Source organism: Propithecus coquereli, unplaced genomic scaffold (genome assembly GCF_000956105.1).
Source record: "Propithecus coquereli isolate 6110/MARCELLA unplaced genomic scaffold, Pcoq_1.0 Scaffold1, whole genome shotgun sequence".
Lineage (NCBI taxonomy): Eukaryota > Metazoa > Chordata > Mammalia > Primates > Indriidae > Propithecus > Propithecus coquereli.
This window is the reverse complement of record NW_012133857.1, coordinates 20,000,217-20,025,062: the sequence shown is the minus strand read 5'-3', so window position 1 is coordinate 20,025,062 and position 24,846 is coordinate 20,000,217. Positions and strand designations below refer to the sequence as shown.

Genomic DNA, 24,846 nt, shown 5'->3' with positions numbered 1-24,846 from the left:
GAGCGAGACCCCGTCTCTACTAAAAATAGAAAGAAATAATTCGGACAACTAAAAATCTATATAGAAAAAATTAGCCGGGCATGGTGGCGCACGTCTGTAGTCCCAGCTACTCAGGAGGCTGAGGCAGTAGGATTGCTCGAGCCCAGGAGTTTGAGGTTGCTGTGAGCTAGGCTGACGCCATGGCACTCTATTCCGGGCAACAGAGCGAGACTCTGTCTCAAAAAAAAAAAAAAATCATACCTGGTGCAGAACTGGAATACTAGCCTTGCTTACCATAACACAAAGATATTATAGATAGAAAAAGTTCCAAGGGAGAATAATTAATTAATTATAAGAGGATTTAGGGCTCAGAGAGGGGGAGGTTGTCACATAAACATACATTTAAGAAGGTACCCTTTAAGTTTGTAGGAAGGATTGAGAGGTAATAGGCTCAAAATATGAAATGGCACAATGGATAAGAGATAAGACGCCCACAGACTTGTTGATAATGTCCTGAAATACACATGCTGGCACTAGAGGGCACTCAGTGATGCCTGGGCAAGACAGCTTTAAAACCAAAGGCAGCACTATGTCACAGAACCTTTAGGGAAAATTGCCCATACACAGTACAGGATGGAAATAGAGATTCAAGTCATATTTATATAAACTAATGGATAACGGCATTAAACTACAGTAAGAGTCTAAAGAGTTTCAAATTAAAAACACATATGATCTATACCAGAAATTCTAATTTGACCATAATACAATACTAAATTTTTAATAATTCAAATGTCCCACTCAAAAAATAAGAAAAGAAGCCCCCAAAGACTAGTTTTTCTCTGCAATATTTCTGGACAAATACCATAAGCCTTACACAATGACTCCCTTTCTCTTCTGAACTGTGATTACATGTCTATTTATAATTCCTTCCCACCCTACCTTTAAATAACATTGGTTGTTTGACAATGAAGGCAAATTAATTTTGCTTTAGGAATTTTATAATGGCATGGGAAAGAAAGACCTCTCCTGGGGTGTCTCACAAATATAGCTTCACAGTACCAGGAGCTCCAGCTTGAAGTAAACACTTGACAGGCAAGGGTTTTTCTGGTCATTTCTGTAATGACCTTGCAATAGCCCAGACAAAAAAATAGTAAAATGGTGGATATGAAGAGCAGATCTGACTAATGAAGGCGATACAGAGACCATTATTCTATATCATGTGGTATATAATTTTTATTGCAGTGCAAGTGTGTTTTGAGCATTACATATCAGCAAGCTAAAAGTGCTGAGCACAGAGCAGCTCAAACAAATTTCCCATCCAAAGGCCCTCTCTGCAGTAACTTACAAGATAACCAGGAAAGCGATTACCAAATCCAAATCTTCACCCCTGCTCTTTCTGCTATAAGTATCTAATACTAGAGTATTGGAGAATCTTCCCTTTTATCTTATTAAGAAAATAAAGCTCCACCAAGAGCCCAGTTATAATATGAGGTTCTAGGATGAACCAAAGCCATGAAAAATGGGGACCCTCTGCATTTTTACTTTCCATTCCTTTTGGATCACTAAAAACAAACAGTAACAACCTCAAATAGCCTTGGTTCTCCGTACCTTGAAGAACCTGTATTTGTTTAGTGGATTCCTCAACTTGATTTCGATAGGCTTTTCTTTCTTCTTCCAAAAGAGCTAAAAGTGAAAACACAATATATCTATTAATCATTTTGTGAGTTAATTGAGCAGCTGGAAATTTCTCAGAAATTCTCTCCTAAAGCTTACTGAAAGAAACAAAAGTTAGGCAATAAGTATTATCGGTATGAGTCGTTAGATAGTTTAAAGATTTTAGTAACACACAACAGTAGTAAGTAATAAATTTATTCAATTGAGTAGTGGAGTGTTCTGGTCCTTGTATCACTAAGATAGTATGTGCTATTCTTCACATAAGAAGCATTCTTGATAATTGCTAATCAGCATTTTGGGCTTTAATTTTTAAAAACAGACTTAAAATCCTCATGTTTACTGTTGAGCACACAGTAAGCACTGAACTAAATAATTGCTGACTGCTTACTAAAAATTTTCTCATTGTAATTAAATATATTAGCCTGGACTCTCCAAAAAGTTCAAATTAAATGAATACCAATTCTAATTCTTCAAGAAGCAGGAAAGGAAAGAAGTAGTAACAGGAAGTTCCCAGTGCCCTCCTGGGATGTGAATCTTCCTTCTGGTCAGGAAGGCCATCTTAGAGAACATGAGACTATTCACTTTTTCCTCATTTTAAGACTCTCTAAAATGCTAACTGAGTGCAATCAGGTTAGTTACTGCGAATGATACAGAATTGTAAGCTCTAGGGAACAGCATAGACTCTACTGGCTTAGGACACTACAGATAAGTGACCTACTAGAAAAGAAAGTACCCAGGACATTAGAAGATTCTATACCATAATTTTGCCTGGTTCCTCTCATTTACTGATGAATACACTATAAAATCACAGGAAACTTAGAAATTTATCTTTTTTCTTTTTCTTGTACTTAATATGTAATTAACTATTAATATCTTTCATTGGTAGAGATCTTACTTGATCTTCACATCAATAATGGGAAAGTAGACTAACCGTATCTCTCTTCATTTTACTGCTCTGAAACATAAGTTTAGAGAGGTCAAGCGAATGTCCTAAGATCACATATCTAATAAATTTGTGGATCTGGAACAAGATATCATGTCTTTGGTCTCCAAGTTTGGGGCCATCCAATTATATCATGCTGCTTCCATACATCCCCTAAGGAATCAAAGTAATCTTGATCTCACCTTGAAGTTCAAAGCATTTTTGTTTACTTGCTCTAGCTAGCTCCTGGGCTTCAATCAATTCCTTGCGGAGATGCTGAATTTCTTGTTTTGCCTCAATTTCTGACTGTGCACCCTGCAAGTCATCTGACAAAAACATTTTTAGTTTAAAAGCAAGAGTTAGTATCACACTATAATCTCTATAATCAACTGGTAAAATTGCTTTCATGTTTAGACATGCACAGTTAAACAACACAGAACAAATGAGTTAAATAAAACTTAGAAACAAATTATAATGAGTATTTTAGTCATTTACCCTCCAGAAAGAAAACAAATACAGTTAAATATTAACATATATTAGTAATTCATGGTAATGGCACTTAAAAATATATATTTATGTATATTAAATTATATATTTTACTCATGGAGAGATTATGTAAGCAAAATTTCACTTAGAACTTAACTGGAAATAGAAATACAAAAAGGTTTTAGCATGATTACCCCTATTACAGCATACAAAATAAAAACTAGGCTGAAAGCTCTGTTGTAACCACTTTGCCATGACCATTTTCCCAACACCACACATACAACAAATAAATATTTGCTGAATTTTTAAATCATGTAACTTAAGTGGTTTTATTGAAATTAATTAAATCAAGCATTATGTCTCAAATATGTCTCTTCCCCCCCACCTCCTTTCTTTCCAATCACTCTGTTCATCATTGTATTAAAACTTTCTGCTACTGAACATTGCCTGAAATAAACATATCATGTAAGCCATATTCTTCTAGTGCATTTTTTCTTTTTTTTAAAGAGACAGGGTCTTGTTCTGTCACCCAGGCTGGAATGCAGTGGCACGATCACAGCTCAGTGCAATTTCAAACTCCTGGGCTCAAGCAATCCTCCCACCTCAGCCTCCTGAGTAGGTGGGACTACAGGCACCTGCCACCACACCTGGCTAATTTTCTTTTCTTTTTTGTAAAGACAGGGGTCTTGCTATGTTGCCAAGGTCTCGAACTCCTGGCCTCAAGCAATCCTCCCACTTCGGCCTCCCAAAGTGCTGGGATTACAGATGTGAGCCCATTGAGGACAGTTTGTAATCCATCTCTAACGTCTATTAAAGCAGATAATTCTTGTCTGCAGCAGAATACTTCCCTTGATCACTGATGTTGTGAAACAAAACTAATATTTGCTTTTCGAACTAAATAATAATGAAATAGCTATTACGTTAAGTAATTATGTTTCAAGAGACAAAATATAATCTAGGCAATAATGAGATGTGCCAACAAAGGGATCTATTAATATTAAATAGTATTTGCAAACCAGTTCTTTGCACCACATAATGAAAAAGATTGGTATTTTAATTAGAACAAATAAGATACCTTATATCCTGTAATGTAAACATAGAAGCAGAGATAGCAAAAATCTTTACAAATTAAGTTTAATATGATAAACACAAACATGATAGTTTGACTACATTCAAACTAATCAAGAAGTGTGCAGATCCTCCTAGAAAACCAAGTGCCAATTTTTTACCAAAGACTAATGAGCAATTCTTTTGTGCTAAGGTTGATCAAGGGCTCATTTATTTCATATGTTTGTGTGGGAAAATGCATTATTAGTTTATTGTGGCTTGGGTCCACTCTTATGGTGCCTCACTTTTGTTCTAGAAAGGGAGTTTTATATTAATCTACTTCACAATCTTGGGAAAATTCTTATGATGAGCATTGGTGAAAAAGTGTTTAGATGAAAGTAAATGAAAGCCTTACTGAGCCAAATTCATTTTATTTAGACACACAAGTCAAATGGAAAGAAATATTACTTAGGAGTTATGATGAGGAAAGATTAACACAATTTGTTTTCCCCCTAACACGAATGGCATATCTTTAGAACTGCCTGTTGTATAGTCTGGGTCATGGGCCAGCTTTTCTCAGACTAAGGCTAAATCCTGTAAATTCACACTATACATGAACCCACTAAATTAATCAGCCCGGGCCCACAGAATGCCTACATGGTACCCTAAATTAAATCGGGTATTACCAAATATCTTTTGAAGAGTGACTGGAGATCCAACTTAAACTCTGACATTTGTTCTAAACGTGGTTGAGACACATTAAACCACTTGGTATAGGGCCAAAGCAAAGTGTCTTTTTATCCCCCAAGTTCTATTTTGCATGTGCATGCTTGTTGAAGGCTGATCTAGCCACGGCAAGTCACTTCATTAACTGACAAAAGTGATCTGGCTGAGGCAGCTGGCCAGGTGGGTACATCTTCCTTCCACTACCATCGCTTCTCCTTTCTTAGAAGGTCTGGTCATTGCAGGCTTGCTTGATAAGAACAACCTTCACCACGGAGAAAGACCAATTTTTCATCATGGATATGTGCAGCCATGTGAGATAGCCTCAGGTGGCAGCCTGGCTGAAAATTTAACTTTAGCAGTGGCCTCTTATTGTTGATTCTCACCCCTTTGCCACTCCTTCTGACTAGCCAGCTTCCTTCTTGTTGACAGGCAATCTTTTGTTGGCTCCTTTGTCCTCCCCATTGTTCTTTCCTTTCTTTAGCCATCCCCCCTGCTACCACCAACCACCCCCACACAGAGAATTCCCAAACCTGATTGCTGTCTTCTGTTGACCAAGTCTTTCACCACATTTGACCCATATGGCCGTTGCTCCCTGCACTCTTGTATGCCTTCCTCCTGACAGATATTATTCCTACTTTAAACATTATTCCTGTTTGGAAAAGTATTATTTTTAAGAAATGTATGGCTCCCTTTCCCTTCTTACTTATTTTTAATCATCTCCTTTGGGAATCCCATCCTGACCACTGCTCTACCTATCCTGCCCCTAGCCAGGAAGTTAGCTGTGCTCTCCAAAGTTCCCACCACATCTATTAAAACACTTATTACATAATCAATGTATCTCTTTCCTCCTAAGACTGCAGCTTTCTTATGTATCTTATCTCTATATCTACCAGGTCAATACGTATCTCAGAAATAAATGCAAATGACTTTTTGGTCCTAGTTTCTGTTCTATACTTCCAGCTGCACCTCTAGTTCCCAGTGTGACCATATAAAACTGGGACATCTTTGAATGTGAAAGAGAGCACTTTTAATAATTATACTGGGATAAAGGGCATAAATGGCTCCAGGCAAAGCAGAACCCATCGTCATGCTTCCATTTCAGCATGTGCCAAACTAAAACTACCGCTGTCCCCCTCAGGACACCTTTTCTTCCAGAAATAAAGATTTCTGTTAATTATACCATACTCTTTTCAGTCACTCAGGATCAAATGCTGGAGTTATATCTGACTTCCATTTTTCTCCCATATTTAGGCCTATGGATTTCTCAGGTCTATGGATTCTAGATGAGATTACCAAGGGAGAGATGAAAGATAAGACTAGGGCCCCAAATTAGGTTTTGTTCTTTTAAATTTCCACAGCAATCATCCTACTTCAGACTCTCAATGTTTACCTAAGCCTCCTGATTGCCTAACTTGTAGCCTCTACCTACTCCAGTTCATCCAATAAAACTCCTCCAAATACAGATCTGATCATGTTATTTCTGTGCTCAGAAGCCACTGAATTTTGTGACAACCACTTCAACTTATAACATAAATGGTTATGTGAGCAAACTTTAATTATACAACCCAACCCAATTATCTACCTTGTAGTTTTTAACAATTCCTTTGCCTGAGAAGGTATCTTGATCTACTCTTCTTGTAATCCCACTCATTTAAAAATTTTTTTTGTTTTTTTTTTTGAGACAGAGTCTTGCTCTGTTGCTCGGGCTAGAGTGCTATGGAGTCAGCCTAGCTCATAGCAACCTCAAACTCCTGGGCTCAAGCGATCCTCCTGCCTCAGCCTCCCGAGTAGCTGGGATTACAGGCACACCACCACACCCAACTAATTTTTTTATCTTTTGTAGAGATGTCTTGCTATGTTTTCCAGGCTGGTCTTAAACTCCTGGTCTCAAGCAATCCTCCCACTTCAGCTTCCCAAAGTGCTAGGATTATAGATGTGAGCCACTGCACCTGGCCTGGGTCTGCTTTTATCAATCACCATCATCACCATTAGTTGTCTTCACTATGGTAACTAACATGTTATGTTCCCAACACCATGGTAAGTGGTTCACACACATTGTTCCATTTAATCTTCACAATAATCTTATGAAGTTGGTTTGCCCCAATCTAATAAATGAAAAAAACCTGAAGCACAGAGGGGTTAAGCAATTTTCCCAGGGACATATTACAAATAAATGGCAAAGCTGGGATTTAACCCAGAGTTCTTTGACTCTTAGCTTCACCGGTAGAGTGTGTTACTTTCCTAATGCTCTTTAAGGCAAGAAGTCTGTTATTAATTCATTCATCAAATATCTGAGTTTTAATGAATACCTGGCACTGTGGTAATATAAATTACATACATGGAAAACCTCTAAAAGGACTAAAAATAAAATAACTATAATACTATTATCATACTGAAAAAAATGAGCAATTTCTAAATATCAAGTATCTAGTCAATATTAGATTTCCCATTGTCTCAAACTTCTTTTACAGTTGAATTGTTTGAATGAAGATCCAAACAAGGTTCACACATTGTATTTAGTTGAAACATCTCTTAAACCTCTTAATATATAGGGTCCCCCATCCTCCTTCCTTTTTTTCCCCTTGTAATTTACTTGCCGAAGAAATTGAAACGTATGTACTATATATAGAATTTTCCCTATTCTGGATTTTGCCGGTGGCATCCCCATCACATCATTTAGAATATGTCTTTGGTTCTCTGTATGTCCTGCAAATTGGCAGGTGAATCTAGGGTCTTGACCAAATTCAGGTTCAGTTTTTTGTCAGTGAATATGTAATATATGGTGTGACACACTTATAGGGTCATCTCAAATGATCCTTCTTCCATGAAGCTCAAAATACCTTTCTTCTTCATCCTTCAAAACAAACAAAAAGCCTAGACATTCTCCTTTCTTTGACTGCTGATGGCAACAACCACCAAGAATTAGCTTACTATCTATACCTCTCTGTTTATAAGTGGGAGAGGGAGTTAGTTTCCCTTGTGGGGTATAAAAGGATCCCTCAAACACAGCTGTGAAAATTACGCTTGCAGAGGCATATGAAATGAAAGGATTTATTATACTCACAGGTCCTAGAGGCATGGCACACCAGGCAGGGGGCCACATGGGAGGAGCTCCCAGGGAGCTGGGTCACCCAAGGACCAGTAGGCAAATGTCTTTACTGGAGATATGGAGGGATTTCACAAGCAAAAGGCATGAAGGAATTTCACTGAACATCACTGGGTCACAGTCAGCGGAGGGCAAGGAGGGAACTTGTGGAGGGGACCAGCTTTATCACACAGGTGCACCTAGTTGCCTGGGCAGAGTATTCAAAGCCTGTTTGTGGGGATTTTGAGGCATCAGGGAAACATGAAGTTTTAAAAATTTATAATACACTCTCCTATTACCAATCTGACTAGAAACTCCTCAAATCCCAAGAACAGTCTTAGCAGACTTGGAAACCGCTGGAGTCCCTGGCACAGTTCCCTAAATAGAGCAAAAGTGCATTACATACTATTTGGACTGAGTTCTAACTTTTTAAAGCTTTTTTCTGGGAGATGGCTGGTTTTAAGCATACAGAAATCTGTGGTTTCATCTACTCTTTATTTTTCTTTTAAAAATGGCAAAAATGGACTGAAATATGATTAATATATCAGGAAAAAGGCACTATTGCTATCATCACTTTGTTTATATCTCATGATGAGTGTTTAATCTACTTTATTTTCCTAGCTGACTGATGTGACAAGTAGTACATAATTCTAAATAAAGATTGGCTGCTTTTTTAAAAAGGAAAGAATAAAATTGGAAAATAATGGTTCAGGAAGTCAGGCTAAGAGTTTCAATGAGAAAAATAAAGAGGCTACTTAAATGTTGCTCCTTTCTACAGCTCTTAAAGGTTAACACTGTGGTCTAATAATTTATACTTTTCCTTTAAGAGAAAATTCTGTCAGCTCACTGAACCTAATTATACAGATTACCAAAGCATAACCTCACATAATCAAGCATAATTCAAATAAGTTTCTAATAAGTATCAGTGAATACATCATTTTTAAGAATTCATAAAACTGTTACAAAAGAACAATAATCACCATTTAGGGCTATGGTGATTATTTCTTGGACTTCTAAAATATGCCTGATTCTAACTGAGTGATTTTTCATTACATCCAATAATTGACTGACTTAACAGTCTGTTTTTAAAATTGAACTGCCTTCCCAGAGAATAACATAAATTAAAAAAATCAAAATTAAAAAATCAAACCACAAAATATTTCAATAGGTACTGATAAAGATAATACTTCATTAACAAAAGTTGGCTATCAAACAGAAATGTAAGGAAAGTTGTAGGGGGTTTTGTCATCTTAACTGAAAGCAAGGTCAGGGAAACTCTGACCCATCTTCATCAATAGCACCTGAAGCAATTAGTAACAGCATTTGCGCACCTGCCAGCCCCCCTTCCACATGCATTTTATATTTTCTCGTCTCTTTGTCTCCCACATCTTCCTCTTTCATTCTCTCTTCCTTTAGTCTGATTCCCCAGGCTACACTGTGGGTACTTCTATAGATATTGTTTAGCTTTCCTGTAGTACTCATCGATTAAAAAAATTTTTTTCCTGACATCTGGAAAAGCAACAAATGCATTATTAATTGGAAAAGAGCCATCCCCAACAAGTGCTTTTTCCTAAAAGATAAAGTAGGAAATATTTTAAAAACCCCACGATCTTAGTCAATTCATGAAGTTACTCAGAGTTCTTCAACAGATGAGAGATAAGTCTGCTTTTGCTTTTATTTTTTATTTTTTTTAGAGACAGGGTCTCACTTTATCACCCAGGCTGGAGTGCAGTGGCATGATTATAGCTCACTGTAGTCTCAAACTCCTGGGCTCAAGCGATCCTCCTGCCTCAGCCTCCCATGTAGCTTGGACTACAGGCACACCACCATACCCAACTAATTTTTTTTATCTTTTGTAAAGATGAGGTCTTGCTATGTTTTCCAGGCTGGTCTTAAACTCCTGGTCTCAAGCAATCCTCCCACTTCAGCTTCCCAAAGTGCTAGGATTATAGATGTGAGCCACTGCACCTGGCCTGGGTCTGCTTTTATCAATCACCATCATCACCATTAGTTGTCTTCACTATGGTAACTAACATGTTATGTTCCCAACACCATGGTAAGTGGTTCACACACATTGTTCCATTTAATCTTCACAATAATCTTATGAAGTTGGTTTGCCCCAATCTAATAAATGAAAAAAACCTGAAGCACAGAGGGGTTAAGCAATTTTCCCAGGGACATATTACAAATAAATGGCAAAGCTGGGATTTAACCCAGAGTTCTTTGACTCTTAGCTTCACCGGTAGAGTGTGTTACTTTCCTAATGCTCTTTAAGGCAAGAAGTCTGTTATTAATTCATTCATCAAATATCTGAGTTTTAATGAATACCTGGCACTGTGGTAGGCAATGGAATAAAAATCAAATCTAAAATAGACTGACCTGGTGGCCCACACTTCAAGACCCTGTTACTTGGGATGTTGAGGCAGGAGGATTGCTTGAGCCCAGGAATTTGAGGTGCAGTGAGCTATGATGATGCCACTGCACTCTAGCCAGGGTGACAGAGCAAGACTCTGTCTCAAAAAAATAAAATAGACTGACAAATAAAAGCACAATAGCACTAATAGCTGAATACAATTAACACAATCATAAATGCTACTTATACATCAGTCTGACTTTGGCTGTTGAAAAGATTTCTGGAGGATTTCTGTACAAAAGACTGTAAGAAGGGTTACTTTTATATGAGGGGTGTTCATTACTTATTCACTTCCCTTCTTGTTTCTCCGTGTTCCCATAAAGGCCCACAGGTTCAGACATTTTTTTCAGTATCAGTAACAACATTTCATACAATAATGGTATTGTATTTCTGATAAGATGATATTTCTGGATATTATTATGACATTAAGCATGCCTTATCAACACCAAAGGTCACTTAAGAAGAGTACAGATCAGTAATAGTGCCGGAAACTGTGCTCATACTTAAGGACAAATTGGCAATTGGCTGCCCAGGCCAGCAATCCTCAGGAACTCCCCTGGTTGTGGAAGTCAATCGAAGGTGGTTCAAAGAGCCATGTGATGATCTTCAGTGTCCACAGGGAAGAAAAGAGAAGGCCAAGATGTCCAGACTAAAGAACTCTAAGAGAATCTAGGTAATCTCTCCACATCCCCATCACTGTATATTTAGGCCAGCAGCAGGGTAATGCAGGGTAAAACTAAGGCCTTCTTCCTTACATAGTCTGAAAATTCAAGGTCTGGACTAGAAGATCCCTTTATAGTCCACCCATAACAACACTTCTACAAGGAGAAACTTCTATAGACTGTTACTGTTGCTCTGATACCAGAGAGCTGCCTGGTGTTAGTACACCATTACCAACGTGTTTAACCCACTGGGCTGAAGTGATAGTATATGTCAACTTTTCTTGTGTACACTAAGGCAATATAAAGAAATTAAACGCTTACAATCACAGATTTACCAATAAGCCACCCCAAGGCACTTTATTTTAAAAACACTTTTATAAATGCTGATTTATTTCCTACTCACTCCATAAATATCAAGAAATAAATGTACTTCCTGTGTAAAGGTGAACCAAGTAAGAGTTCATTACATGCATTGCTTATCTTAGCCCTAACTAAAATTTCTTAGTCCAAAATATCTGGAAGAGTATCCTAAGAACTTGGGGATATTCATTGGAGGATAAGGAAAATCAGAAAATGAGGAAATTTACACCTGTTACTATATGATAACAGAGCAAACAGGCGATTCTTTCAAGAAAGTTAAGATTTTTACCTTATTCTAATTATGTTAGAAGTGCTAATGAGTTCCTATCAGAGACACAAGGGTAAACAAAAAACACAGCAACATTAGAGAGGGAGGGGGGACGCAAGGGCAACATACGTAACCTAAACATCTGTATCCCCATAATATGCTGAAATAAAAAAAAAAAAAAACACAGCTACATTTCACATTCTACCACTTACCACTTTGCCCTGCATAATCTTGATTGATCCAAATTATTCTGCAATTTAAACATTTTTGTTTGAAGCATTGGGCACCAATATCAATTACAGAGCCTATTCTAATCTCTTAACTAAAACTTAAAACTACACAGAATATATGAAACAGATTTTGTGGTAAAGGGTGATCTGATGCCCTGATTTAAAATGTTATAAAAACATGTTAAAATACCTTTTAATAGGGACACCTTGGCAAGAGGTTCATTTAGGTCTTGGTCATCCATTTGGGCGTCTGCAGAGAGAGAGAGAGAGAGAGAGAGAAAAGAAGATAATTATAGATAGTACTCAGATGTATCAGTAAGCTATTATCTAAATAAGTAACTGGAATTTATACAGCTATTATATTTGCAGAGTTGAAAGTAGTTTTAACAAAATATCTAAGATTCAAGGGAGTGACTTGATAAATGGAAGCACTGCTTTTTCCCCAAGCATAAACTTTGAAATCTCCACCCCATTAACCTATATACCTAAAACTGCCAAGAACATCTGCAGATTTGCAAACATTAGGTTAAAACTCACCTGTAGTGTCGTCACTGCTTTTTTCCTTGCTTGGACTCAGAGTATCTGATAAGTCAGATTCCTTTGCTCTTGCCTGATTTTCTACCCAGAAAAAAATAAAAGTAAAATCTCGTTACAATTAAATATCTTATGTCAATAAAACGGCTTCAGGTTATGAATGCTCAAAATCTATTAATATGCAAAGAACTTTTATAACTAATTGAAGTCACTGAATTTCTTACTTCTTCACTACCCTTGTCCAAAATGGAATGGGGTTATTACATGTAGCTCATTAAATTATAATGTGGGCTGTGTCTGCTGTGCAGAGGGCTGGGGCTTTTGTTCAAGGCTATTCACTTGCCAACTGGAAACAAAAATGAAGCAGGCTTTGCTAAAGTATTCAGAGAACTGCAACAAATATAGTAAAATTCCCAGGACAACGTGAAAATTGTATAAAGATGATGAAAAGAGGCTCTATTACATAAAAACACTAGCTAAAAGGCTGCCTTAGTAATATTTATACTCATATAATAAAATTCTTTAAAAAAATCAGTTTGTTATAAAAGTGTCATTTAAAATAAGAAAATAATTTCTAAAGATAATATAATCATACCTAAATCACATTGAGAGAAAAGTTTTTTTAAAAAAGTGTTGAAATTATTCGCAAGAGGTCTTCTGTCTGGTTCAATGTAGACATCTTAGGCCTACTTTTCAACTAATTGCCCTCAAAAATCCTAATTATAGGCCCCAACAGTTCATTAAAGATGACTGGCGATTAATTAGGTCCCAGATCCTCATCTGTAAAGGCATTCTTTAGGATATAAGGTCATTTGCATATAAGGTCATTTCTCTGAACCACAACCCTATAGCATTTCCCTATTTTCTGTGAGGCCTCAACCAAGCTTTACATGGCAGAATTTAGCCATAATTTGGTCCCTGCATTAATTCCGACAGGAGCTCTGGTTCAGTCATACCAGCTTCTTTATAGGGCTTGGGCATGCCAACTCATTATGGCCTGTAATTCTTTGTCTGAGTTGATATTTCACTAACCTCAACATCCATTGGCCCTACTTGGCCTATTCATTCTGTAAAATACAGCTTAAGCCTCATCACCTCTAAGGAAATATTCATTTCCCCAGCATGCTGCTCCTTTTTATTACATCTTCTCTCTTTTTTTAAAAAATTAATCATGCTCTAATTTGTATCATTCTGTGTGTGTATATATATATACATATATATCTTATTTCTGTGAGATTATAAATTCACTAAGCATATAATTATCTTTTATAATATTATGCATTTGTATCAAAATTTTAAATGTGCATACTCACTTCTAGTACTTTTCCTAAGGAAATAATAGACTACTTATGGTATATATGAGAATGTACATTGCAGTATTGCTCATTATGGGAAAATGAAGTAAATATTATTAAATGGAAAATATTCCTGATATACTTACTACTAAGTAAAAATTAAGTCTGTTAAAGAGCAGTATGTATAATATAACCCTATGCAGATTAAGAACAGCATATATTTAGCTATGAATTTTTAATTGCATGTATTTATTCAAGGTCTGGAAAGAACTACAACAGTGATATCAATAGTTATTTTTGGAGGTAGGGACATGGTAGACATTTACTTTCAAACTTCACATAGTCATACATTGTTTGAAAATTTTGTAGTGAATTGTTTTACAATCAACTAAATTAAGAGATATTTTCCATTTTGAAAGAAATCGGAAACATTTTAAACATCAAAATATTTAATACAACATTAAAGTATAACCTGTTAAAGTTATTCCATATAAGAACATCCCTAGAATTTGTGGCTTAACTTGTGAAATGAGTGATGAATTGCAAGAAGTCTCTTGCTTCTTTTCTCACTGCCATATGTAGTCAAAGGCCAACTGCTAAGAGACAGGGAGCTCAGACTAGAAGTGAAGTCACTAACCATGGAGGCCCAGGGGAATCTAATCTGTGACCCCTGCTGCATTCATAATGTGCTATCATCAGACATTTCTGAATGTTCTATTTTTTTTTGTAGACAGAGTCTCGCTCTGTTGCCTGGGCAACGGTGTTGTGGCGTCAGCCTAGCTCACAGCAACCTCAAACTCCTAGGCTGAAGCAATCCTTCTGCCTCAGCCTCCCGAGTAGCTGGGACTACAGGCATGTGCCATCATGCCTGGCTATTTTTTTCTCTCTATATATTTTAGTTGTCCATATAATTTCTTTCTATTTTTAGTAGAGATGGGAGTTTTGCTGTTGCTCAGGCTGGTCTCGAACTCCTGACCTCAAGCAATCCTCCCACCTCGGCATCCCAGAGTGCTAGGATTACAGGCGTGAGCCACCACGCCTGGCCATGAATGTTCTAGTTTTGATCACAAAGTTACAATCACAAATACAACAGGCTAATACATCTAATTTCTATATATGGATAGAAATGAAACCACTCTAGAAGAATAAAAAGGAAAATAGGAAAATGACTCTACACTGATTTTAATATTTTTGGCAATTTTATAATCAAGATATTGAAGTAAAAGTAAGAGTGTATTTTCAAAAGTGTTCTTCTAGCTTAGAAGGAATTTTTATTCTATATTTACAGTATTAGCCAGGAAGGTAAAACTGCCTTACAGGTAGGGCCAAACCTTCCATCGAGATCTCACTAGAATGTAAGCTTCATGAGAGCTGGGATTTTTGCATATTTCATTAACTGACTGCTATATTCCCTGTGCACAGGACAGTGACTAGTACATAATGGGTGCTCAAAAAAAAAAAAAAAACGTTGATTAAAGGCACATGTCTGCTTTGAATAAGAAGGCAAGTTTTTAGCAAGTCAAGTCATGATCCATCATTGTTGTATCCTGATACTACAGTTAGTATATGGAGGCAAGAATGAAACACAGGACCCAATAAATAAATGGTAGAGTATTTACTTCTTTCCAAAACACCTCTTCTTCGGTTATGAAGCAGCTCCTAACTTTCCCGTATTAGAAGGTTATTACTCATTGTCTCTGCAGTACTTAATTATTAAGATACATATCAACAGTAATACAGAAGGAAATGGAAGAATAGCTACCAACATCAATACTCAAACTGTTCCCAAATTGGGACGCCTGTAACACGAGGTGACTATTTCACTGTATCTTTGAGTATACATAATTGTGGATGGACAAAACAAATATACCAGCCATAGACCATTTCCTATACCACTGGAACCATTACTTGGAAAGAAAGCAAGATTAAGGATCAGGACAGGGAAAAATTAACATTTGTTGGACATGAGAATAGTGCCTCCTATTTTATAAGCAGTTATTTCATTAAATTCCCACAACAACTCTACAAGTTAGATCTTGGCTACCCCATTTCACAAATGAGGAAACTGATGTTTAAACAATTAAAGGAAGTTGCCTGATGGCATATGGCTAGTTAGTGGTAGAATTATCTACTCATATTCTTTCTACTTCTACCCCCAAGGCTACTGTAGACATGTAATGACTGCAAATTGAGTTAGGGCTTAAAGTATATATCACTTATGATTACATTTTGCATTAGGTGAAGCCTCTAGAGGGAATATTAAGACTGGTAACAGCTGTAACTGTTCTAACAACTGATATTTTCAATTCAAAAAATAAAATCCCACCAATGAAAGCACTAAAAAAAGAAAATTTAGACAAATCCAAAAGAAAATACTTTATAGCCAGATTTAAAACATTTAAAATGTAACTTATTTCAGCCATCTAGTTTGTTATAAGAATTTGCATATCTGTGCATGTTAACTATGAAAAGTGCTAGTACAATGCTGACTGATAGAAATATCCCTAGATTATATAAAACTTATATTTGTATTATCATTCTTAAAAGACGTATTCTATTCACTTGCACAAACTTATTTGCCATAATTTACTTAATAAATGCCTTTACAATTGGACACTTAGGCTTTCCTCTTATTGCTTTTAAAACAACACTGAAACAAACACCCTTGCACACTTGTCCAATTTGCTCCTTAAGATAAAAACCTAGAAGTAGAATTGCTGGATCAAAAAACATGTTCTTTAAAACTTTCAATATCTATTTTATAGCTAGGTTTTAAAAGGAAATCAGGAATATTGCACAAAACTTTTACAATAATGATACATAATTTCAAGCAAATATATTTTAATTCAGTATGCATTAAACAGAAGCACTAAGATAGCAAGATACTTTTCTTTAAATAAGCATTGATTTTTTCCCCCTTTAAGGCTCTACTTCTAGTGCTAGCTATTCAACCAACTAATCTGATAGGTATTTAGGTGGTGAAGTAGAAGCTATTTTAAAGTCTGTTCTCATCTCACTTTAATAAGATGAAATGAATTGCCATATGTACTAAAAATAGTTCGCCGTTCTGAGTCTCAATGCTCGTTTGCCAGAACAGTATTAGTGATGCGTATTCTATGCATTTTTTCCCCAAATATGGCATCTGCCATGCACAAAATTCAGAATGGAAGTCACCAGATATTTGGAGTAACACTATCCTTTTAAATATTTTAAAAAGCCAAATGGATCCAATTCCTTTAATAAAACAGAATTAAGTATCTCACCCTTTTATCACTTGTTTTAACTGACCAAAAGGATTGTAAATCTAATTTTAAATTTTATACTGGTATAGTCTGATGAAAGTTCTATTATGATAATGAACACATCTTACCAAATTTATCTGCCTAATATCCCTATGCATAAAAGAGACTGGACAATATGATGCTTTAAAACTCACTTTTCCCTAAGTCTGACAATTGTAACAAAAAGAATTAACACAATAAACTCCTTTGGGCAATTACTGGACTATTCATTATAAAATACAAGAAGATTCTACATTCACAAAAGACATTACTTTTGTTGAAATCAAACTGAGATGCCAAAAATAAAATATTAAATATCATAAGGAATTTTAAAGGTACAGTAATCCCCCAAATAGAACTGTAAGTATTCTTCACTTAGGTTGTACCAGAAAAGATTTACATAGTGTTTGATTAAAACTTTGAGATTGAAGCTGAAAATACAACTGGAAGTCAGACAGAGAGATCGCAACAAAATTTTAATACCTAAAGAAACCTATACCAAACATTAACTTTCAAATACTATACTCCTGGAAGTCTACACTAACCTTCATTATTCAAAAGAGCTGTCAAAAATTATAGAAAAACCAAAAAACAAACCTTTTGAAAGCTTTGTTTCTTCTACCACTTTGGTTAGATGCCCCTCGACGATCAGCTTCTCTGCCAAGGAAAACAAACGTTACTATCCAAGCCCAAACTGAGCAGCATTTCCCTGAGCTGGGCAGTGTAACACATTCCATGACCAAATTTAAAGATGATAACATTACTCCTATGACCAAGCTTGAACAAAAACTTGAACCTGGAAGGGGAACTAAGAGAACTCAAACTACGACAGAGCAATCAGGTTAATGCAGAAAACTGGAGATAGGGAGCCAATTTGCCTTATAATTTCATTAGATTTCAACTTATTTAAAAAGTCTAGACCTTTTTATAAAGGACTCAGAGGAAATAAACAAAGCAATCCTTTTTAAATCAAGTTGAAATAAAGGAATTCTGAAAGATATTTTACTCAAATAAAGATGTAATAAAAATTATGTTATACCGATAGTTTATATAATCAGCAGAGATGCATAGGTAACATATTTCAGTAAAATGAATCATTTTAGAAGAATTATTGAAAATAAATTTTTAAAAATTGTTTTGTTTTGTTTTATGAGGTATCCTCTGTAAATGTATAATGTTACTTCTTGTTTTTTTGGGGGGGGTCGGGGCAGAGACGGAACAGGGTTACCCAGGCTAGAGCGCAGTGGAATCATCATAGCTCACTGTAACCTCAAACTGGGTTCAAGCCACCTTCCTGCCTCAGCCTCTGGAGTAGCTGCCACCATGACCAGCTAATTTTTTCTATTTTTTGTAAAGACGGGGTCTCGCTATGTAGCTCAGGCTGGTCTTGAACTCCTGGCCTCAAGCGATCCTCCTGCCTCAGGCTCCCAAAATGCTAGGATTACAGGTGTGAGCCACCTCGCTTGACCATGATACTTCTTCATAATTTATTTAAAGTCATATTTTCATATTCTGCATTTCACTGAGGAGGATAATGTATCTATTCTGTATCCCCTTATTTAATCCTGTATGTCAGTTGGTCTCTTTCAATTTATTCCTTTGCAGTATGTGAAACAATTTCTTCTATTCTTTTAATCTTCAAGCAACTGTAACTGAAACATGGTCTACACCAACCACCCAACCACTGAAACTGCCCCAAGATCATTATACTCTCTTGTCTGCCAAAGCCATGGCTCCTTTTCTTAATTTTCATTTCTTCTAATTTTATTTCTTATAGGCTCTTCATGGTATGTGGCACTTTGCCCTTACCTTCTTAAAACCAAAAATCAAAGTAACAGTTTTAGATCATTTCAAAAGGCATTAGTGCTGCAAGATGTATAACGTAAGCTGTCCTACTCCACTCCATTCCTGAAATTCACTTCCCAGAAGCACTAACGCTTAGCCATTTCTTCTGTTATTTACATTTCTAAATAATATATTGATTTATTTTTCCATTTGAGACATTTATTGAATCTCTTATACAGAATTAAGCTCTCATAATCTATCATCCTAAGAGTTATATTTTGTCAATTTATAAAAAGTATTTATGTTGACTAATTATTTTATATTACTAGTCATAAAATATGCTATAGTTATATTTATCTTCTTATACATTTAGCATACCTGGAGTTTATAATGTCTCATGCTTTATTTTACTAATTTTTTATATATCTATCTCAAACACAACTCAAGTTCTCATAGAACCATACAACTCTCAATATTGTCAAACACAGCAGGTAATCTTTTCACGTTATCTATCCTATCCTCCCTTCCCCCAGTCCTTTAATATTCCTGTTTCAGTCTGGGCTGTATCCTGGCCAAGTTCCCTGCCCCCTCTAAATCTTCCTCTTCCTGTTTTTTTATTCTCTTGTTTTAGTATAATATATCCTCTGATAATTTCCTAACAGGGATGAACAGAAGGTAAATGCTTTGTGACTTTGTTTCTCTGAAAATGTTAGTATTCTACTTTCACATTTGACTGATGGTTTGATTAGATACTCAATTCTACAGGAAATAATTTTCCTTCAGAATTTAGAAAGCATTGTTCCACCATCTTCTAACTTCCAACTAGAAGGCGAGTTTAATGACAGTTTCACTCCTATTCCTCAGTATGCATGACAGAGACTTCTTGTGCTCAGCAACACCTGGTCTTTCTGTCTCTTCTGGGCACCTGGAAGGACTGTGGTATCTCAACTCCCTAGCAGGAATGATGCTAGCCAGGACCAAACCATTTAAGAAAGTAGGAGTTTTCTATAACTCTCTCACACCCCACTATAGGAACTCTAGAAACTGTGTGTTGAGATGCCAACACTGTAAGAAGACAGACTCCATCAACCTAGATCCCTCAGCGACAATGTGGAACAGAGTATTCTCCCACACCATGGACATGAGTGAAAAACAAGTATTTGTTGAATTAAGCCATTGAGATTTCAGAGTTTATTTATTGCTATACTATAATTTAGTTTACTATGACTAATATAGTATGACCTTTGTTTATCTCTGGAAATTTCCACAATCTTTGCTTTATCGCTGGTGTTCTTTTTTTTTTTTTTTTTTTGTGAGACAGAGTCTAACTCTCTTGCCTGGGCTAGAGTGCCGTGGCGTCAGCCTAGCTCACAGCAACCTCAAACTCCTGGGCTCAAGCGATCCTCCTGCCTCAGTCTCCCGGGAAGCTGGGACTATAGGCATGCGCCACCATGCCCGGCTAATTTTTTCTATTTTTAGTTGTTTTGGCTAGTTTCTTTCTATTTTTAGTAGAGACGGGGCTCGCTCTTGCTCAGGCTGGTCTCGAACTCCTGAGCTCAAGTAATCCTCCCTCCTCGGCCTCCCAGAGTGCTAGGATTACAGCATGAGCCACTGCACCCAGCCTGAGCCACAGTTTTAACTTGCTTTTTTGGGGTTTTCTTCACCCCCTTGCATGCCTTTAGAAAAGAGAAAACAGAAACTCAAATCTCTCACCACTCAATTATCTATTTTACATCTTCCAAAATTTTGTTGACATCTATTATTTGCTAGTCTTCTCTCCCATTCTCTTTGTCCTTGTGACCTTAATGCCTTTCATAACCTTTTACTATTAATGAGTCCATTCACCATACTTAATCAGGTTTACTGCCTCCCTTTTGAAACTTGACTTGTAGGATACCATTTATTCCTACTTCTTCTATGTGCTTGCTCATTCCTTCCTACTTAGCCTTTCACTGACTTTCTCTCCCTCTGACTATAATCTAAATATGCGTTAGTCTTTAAGATTTCTGTCAAGAGCAAAAATTCTTTTTTAATGGCTTTGACTACCTTGAATAATTTCTAAATGCTGATGCCAAGTCTAGGGCTCTCTCTTAGGCCCCAGAACCCTACTGTCCAACTATTTGCCAAACATCTTCACCTGGATAGTCCACAGGGACTTAATCTCACCATGTCTAAAACTTCTCTTCTCTTCTCTTTCTTTCTCCTACATATATTTGGGATCTCTCCTCTCTAAGCTTCCATAGCCCTTCATTCATATCTCTACAAAGGTACACAGCGATTATCTATTATGTCTATCTTTTCCAATATAATATGAACTCCTTGGGTGATATACTCATTCCTTCAAATATTTACTTTGCACCAGGCACAGTGCTAGGAACTCCCCATGGGTTACCAGGATAAATGAGAAAAATCTAGGAGTTTAGGGTCTAGTGAAAGTAGGGAAGTATCTTATTAATAATTTAATTCTCAATATGATTCTGACACATAATAGGTATTCACAAATGCCTGTTACATGAATGTAGCAAATGCAAATAATAAAATAGTATAGAAACAGACTTTGAAAGCCATTTTAGCCTTTCTCCAGTATGTTGAAGATCTAAGTGCCAACCTGTTTTAGAAATTATTAAGCACACATCAGAAGATTGTAATTTATTGCTCAAAACTCTCACCCTCAGAAAATATCTGAAGTGCCTACCATGACCTACAAAGTCCACATGATCTACCCCAGGGGTCAGTCAGCTACAGCCCCACAGGGCCAAATCCAACCTGCTGCCTGTTTAGTAAAAATTTTTTGGGAACACAGCCACGTCTATCCATTTACAGATTGTTCATGGCTGTTTTTCCCTACAACGGCAGAGTTTAGTTGTAACACAAACCTTACAGCCTGCAAAGCCTAAAATATTTATGACCTGACCTTTCATTTTTTTAAAAAAAAGTGTTTGAATTGTTCTAAAACTCCAATCTCAGTCTTGGGTTTTCACATAGTTTTCATCTTGCAAACTTTCCCCAGATACATGCATAACTCACTCAGCTTAGTCCCATCTCTGTGCAGCCACATACTACCTTTGTCGTTCCCTATCCCCTTATATTCTTTTATTTTTCTTCAGTGGACTTATCACTGAAGATGTTATTAGTTTATTAATTTTTGTCTCCTCAAGAGAATGTAAACTCCATGAAGGCAAAGCTTTCTTTGTCTTGTTCACTTATAAAACTTCAAAAGCTAAAATAATGCCCAGTACATGCACAGTACATGCTTAATCAATATTTGTTGAATGAATGAATTGAGCATCTATTTGTAAAGGGATCAAACTTAGAAAAACGATTTGAATGTTTCCTCATCCTAAAAAACTAAGGATTAAATAAGTTAATATATGTAAAAGGTTCTGAACAGTACTGGTATATAAGTGCTAAATAATAAGTAGCTACTATTATCATCACTATTGAAATTATTTAAGGTTATATTATCAAATCTGGGGAATCACTAGTAGTCTGTAATTAAAGGATTAAGAAAAAATATATCATTAAAAAAATAAAGCCCCTAACTATTGAGTCTCAACTTGGTGTGGAGACCTCAATGCTTTGGGAGTACTAGAAGTCACTAGTGTAACACATGCAATCAAAAGAAGGAGATCTGAGATCTCTGTCTTTGACTCTGCCCTCCTCAGAGACTCAGAAAGAGAACTTTCACATAATGATTAACTGTAAGTATTGAAAGAGCTATCTACCATGGCACAACTGAATGATAAAGGGCTTTCTTTTCTAAAACTCTCTTTTTTGAGGGATACTCTAGAGAGATTATTATTCATTTTCCCATATTTTTAAACTGTATTTATTATGAAAACTTAACACACAAAAAGGAGAATAAAACACAAAGGTAGAGGTTAATAAATTTTTACAAAGCAAATGTCTGTGTGACCACAGCTCAAGTCAAAAAACAAAACCTTCCACCAACCTCCAAAGCCCTATACATTCTCTTTTCTAATCAAACCCCTCCTTCCCCCATAATGGTAATTACTACCCTGATTCTTTCATGGTATTTAATTTCTTATATTTCTTTCTAGGCAAACTACCCAAATATGCATGACTAAATATAATAATATAATTTTAGAGTTTTCAAACTTTATATAAATGGAATACTATATCTATTTGACTACTGAAGGTCATTTGGGTTGTTTCCAATTTTAAGTTATTGTGAATAATGCTGCTATAAACATTCTTAACTGGCACCTGATATATCAATATATGTGCAGGCATATCTGTAGGGAACCTACCAAGAAATAGAACTGACAGTTTAATTAAGTTTAACAACGTTTAAGAACCATCATCTATGCATTTAGTTTAGTCAGAAAACATACAATGAATAGGAGTTGCAAAAACTATCAAATCTTGCTAAAGACTGAACAGAAGAGAACCAAATTTATTTCTTGGCTGACAGAAATAAATTATGTACCAACTATGGCTGACAGAAATAAATTATGTACCAACTATATTACTATGTGGCACAAAATCAAAAGGAAGCACAATGTAAACAATATATTCAAAAGAAGTTCAAAAGGAGCACAGGTGTGTCAAGACTGGATTGAGTTCTTAAAGCTAAAGAGCGAAACTTTTCCTTACCTGACAGCTATAATTAATTGAAATGCTAAAGCAGAAGATAAACCCAAATGAAACGGACTGTCTGATACTGATGTCAGCTGCCTAGGAATCTTAAACTGACTAAAAGAGAGGAGTAGATAATATATAAAAGAATTAGACAATCTGTTGCTGTTATTGCCAACCTGGAAAATATTTCTAAATCTCAAAATTGGGTTTCATTAAAAAAATGTTATGACTAGGACATCAAAATGATGTGTCTGAGAACAAACTTTTCAAATGGCATGCATATCGGTAATCATGCAAAGCTTCCACTAATACCTCTCCAACCCCCCACCTCCCAATGTGTTTTCTACCTATTAATTAATGTGTATTTCTGTGTGCCAGACATTACTTATTTAGTAAATATGATCTCAATTAATTTTCATGATAATCCTATGAGGTAGGTACTATCATCTTATTTTATAAATGAAGGTTTAAAGAGGTTAATTTGCCTAGAATCATACTGCCAGTAAGAGACTGAGTCATGATTCACATCAAGATGCCTCTGATCCAATTCTAAACATCATAAATGGAAATGAGCTAGTCACCGAAAAGGCCATTAAAGGCAAACACCTCAAAGAAACAGATTAGAATTAACATCAAGATACAAAGTAAAAAAATTAAAATCAGCATTCAACGTAAAGCCAGCAATGTAATTTCCCTTCAGAAAGCAGCAGTTAAAGCAGAAAGAGAGATTTGGAACCTTATAGGACAGACTCTGGCAACTTTAATAATACAGACTTTCATAAGATTATTTGTTTCTGCAGCAAAATTAAATTAAAGCAAGAAGCCTTTGAATAAAATCAGTTCCAAAGTTATTTGCTCTAAAACTTAAGAAGGAAGAACAGAGAGGGGGGAAAAAGGATTTAGATTTTAAGGACAGATTCAAAATGAAATGAAAGGGACCAATTTCAAGAATATAGAAACAGATCATTTTTATAAAAAAGGAACAGTCTACATACCAAAACACTGTTGCCATGAATTTAAGACTATCACCTGTACAGTTACACTGGGAGAAAATGTGGTAGAAAAGTTAGAAAGCTGACTGACTGGGGAAATGATCAGTACAATCAACCAACCCTCCAATATATCCTAGATTGGACAAACTATTCGAAGAAAAAGAAATTAAAAAAATTAGCAAGATCTAGCTTACACTGAGAGTTTTCCTATAACAAGGATATAACCTACTATGAGCAGGGAACCACAAAAAATGTTGTCCATTTCTTACCGTAAATAAACTGCTTTGGCTTAGAGGGAAAAAAGTTAAAAAAAGAAAACCAAAAAAAAAAAAGAAAGAAAGAAAATCCAAAAATCTGCTTCAAGTAGAATAATGTAATCAGAGTTATACTGAGATTGTTCAGAGAGGCTGACCTCATAGAGTGATGAAAAGTAAACATTCATTCATACAAACAACACCAATTCAATGCATTATTCCAAATATGGCAATTTCTATGTGAGAGCAAA

The 24,846-nt window shown here is 36.0% G+C and overlaps 1 protein-coding gene across 6 annotated transcripts in view; it reads right to left on the bottom strand.

The window, feature by feature from the left end:
- Positions 1–24,846, bottom strand: part of SLMAP (sarcolemma associated protein) — a 174,798-nt gene that overhangs the window by 24,456 nt on the left and 125,496 nt on the right. For all 6 annotated transcript variants that reach the window (XM_012638376.1, XM_012638386.1, XM_012638393.1 and 3 more), the window contains 5 exons: positions 17,560–17,619; positions 12,390–12,470; positions 12,043–12,102; positions 2,779–2,901; positions 1,588–1,662 (listed from right to left, as the gene is read on the bottom strand). In XM_012638376.1, coding sequence (XP_012493830.1) covers positions 1,588–1,662; positions 2,779–2,901; positions 12,043–12,102; positions 12,390–12,470; positions 17,560–17,619 — 399 coding nt within the window. The remainder of the gene's footprint in view (positions 1–1,587; positions 1,663–2,778; positions 2,902–12,042; positions 12,103–12,389; positions 12,471–17,559; positions 17,620–24,846) is intronic.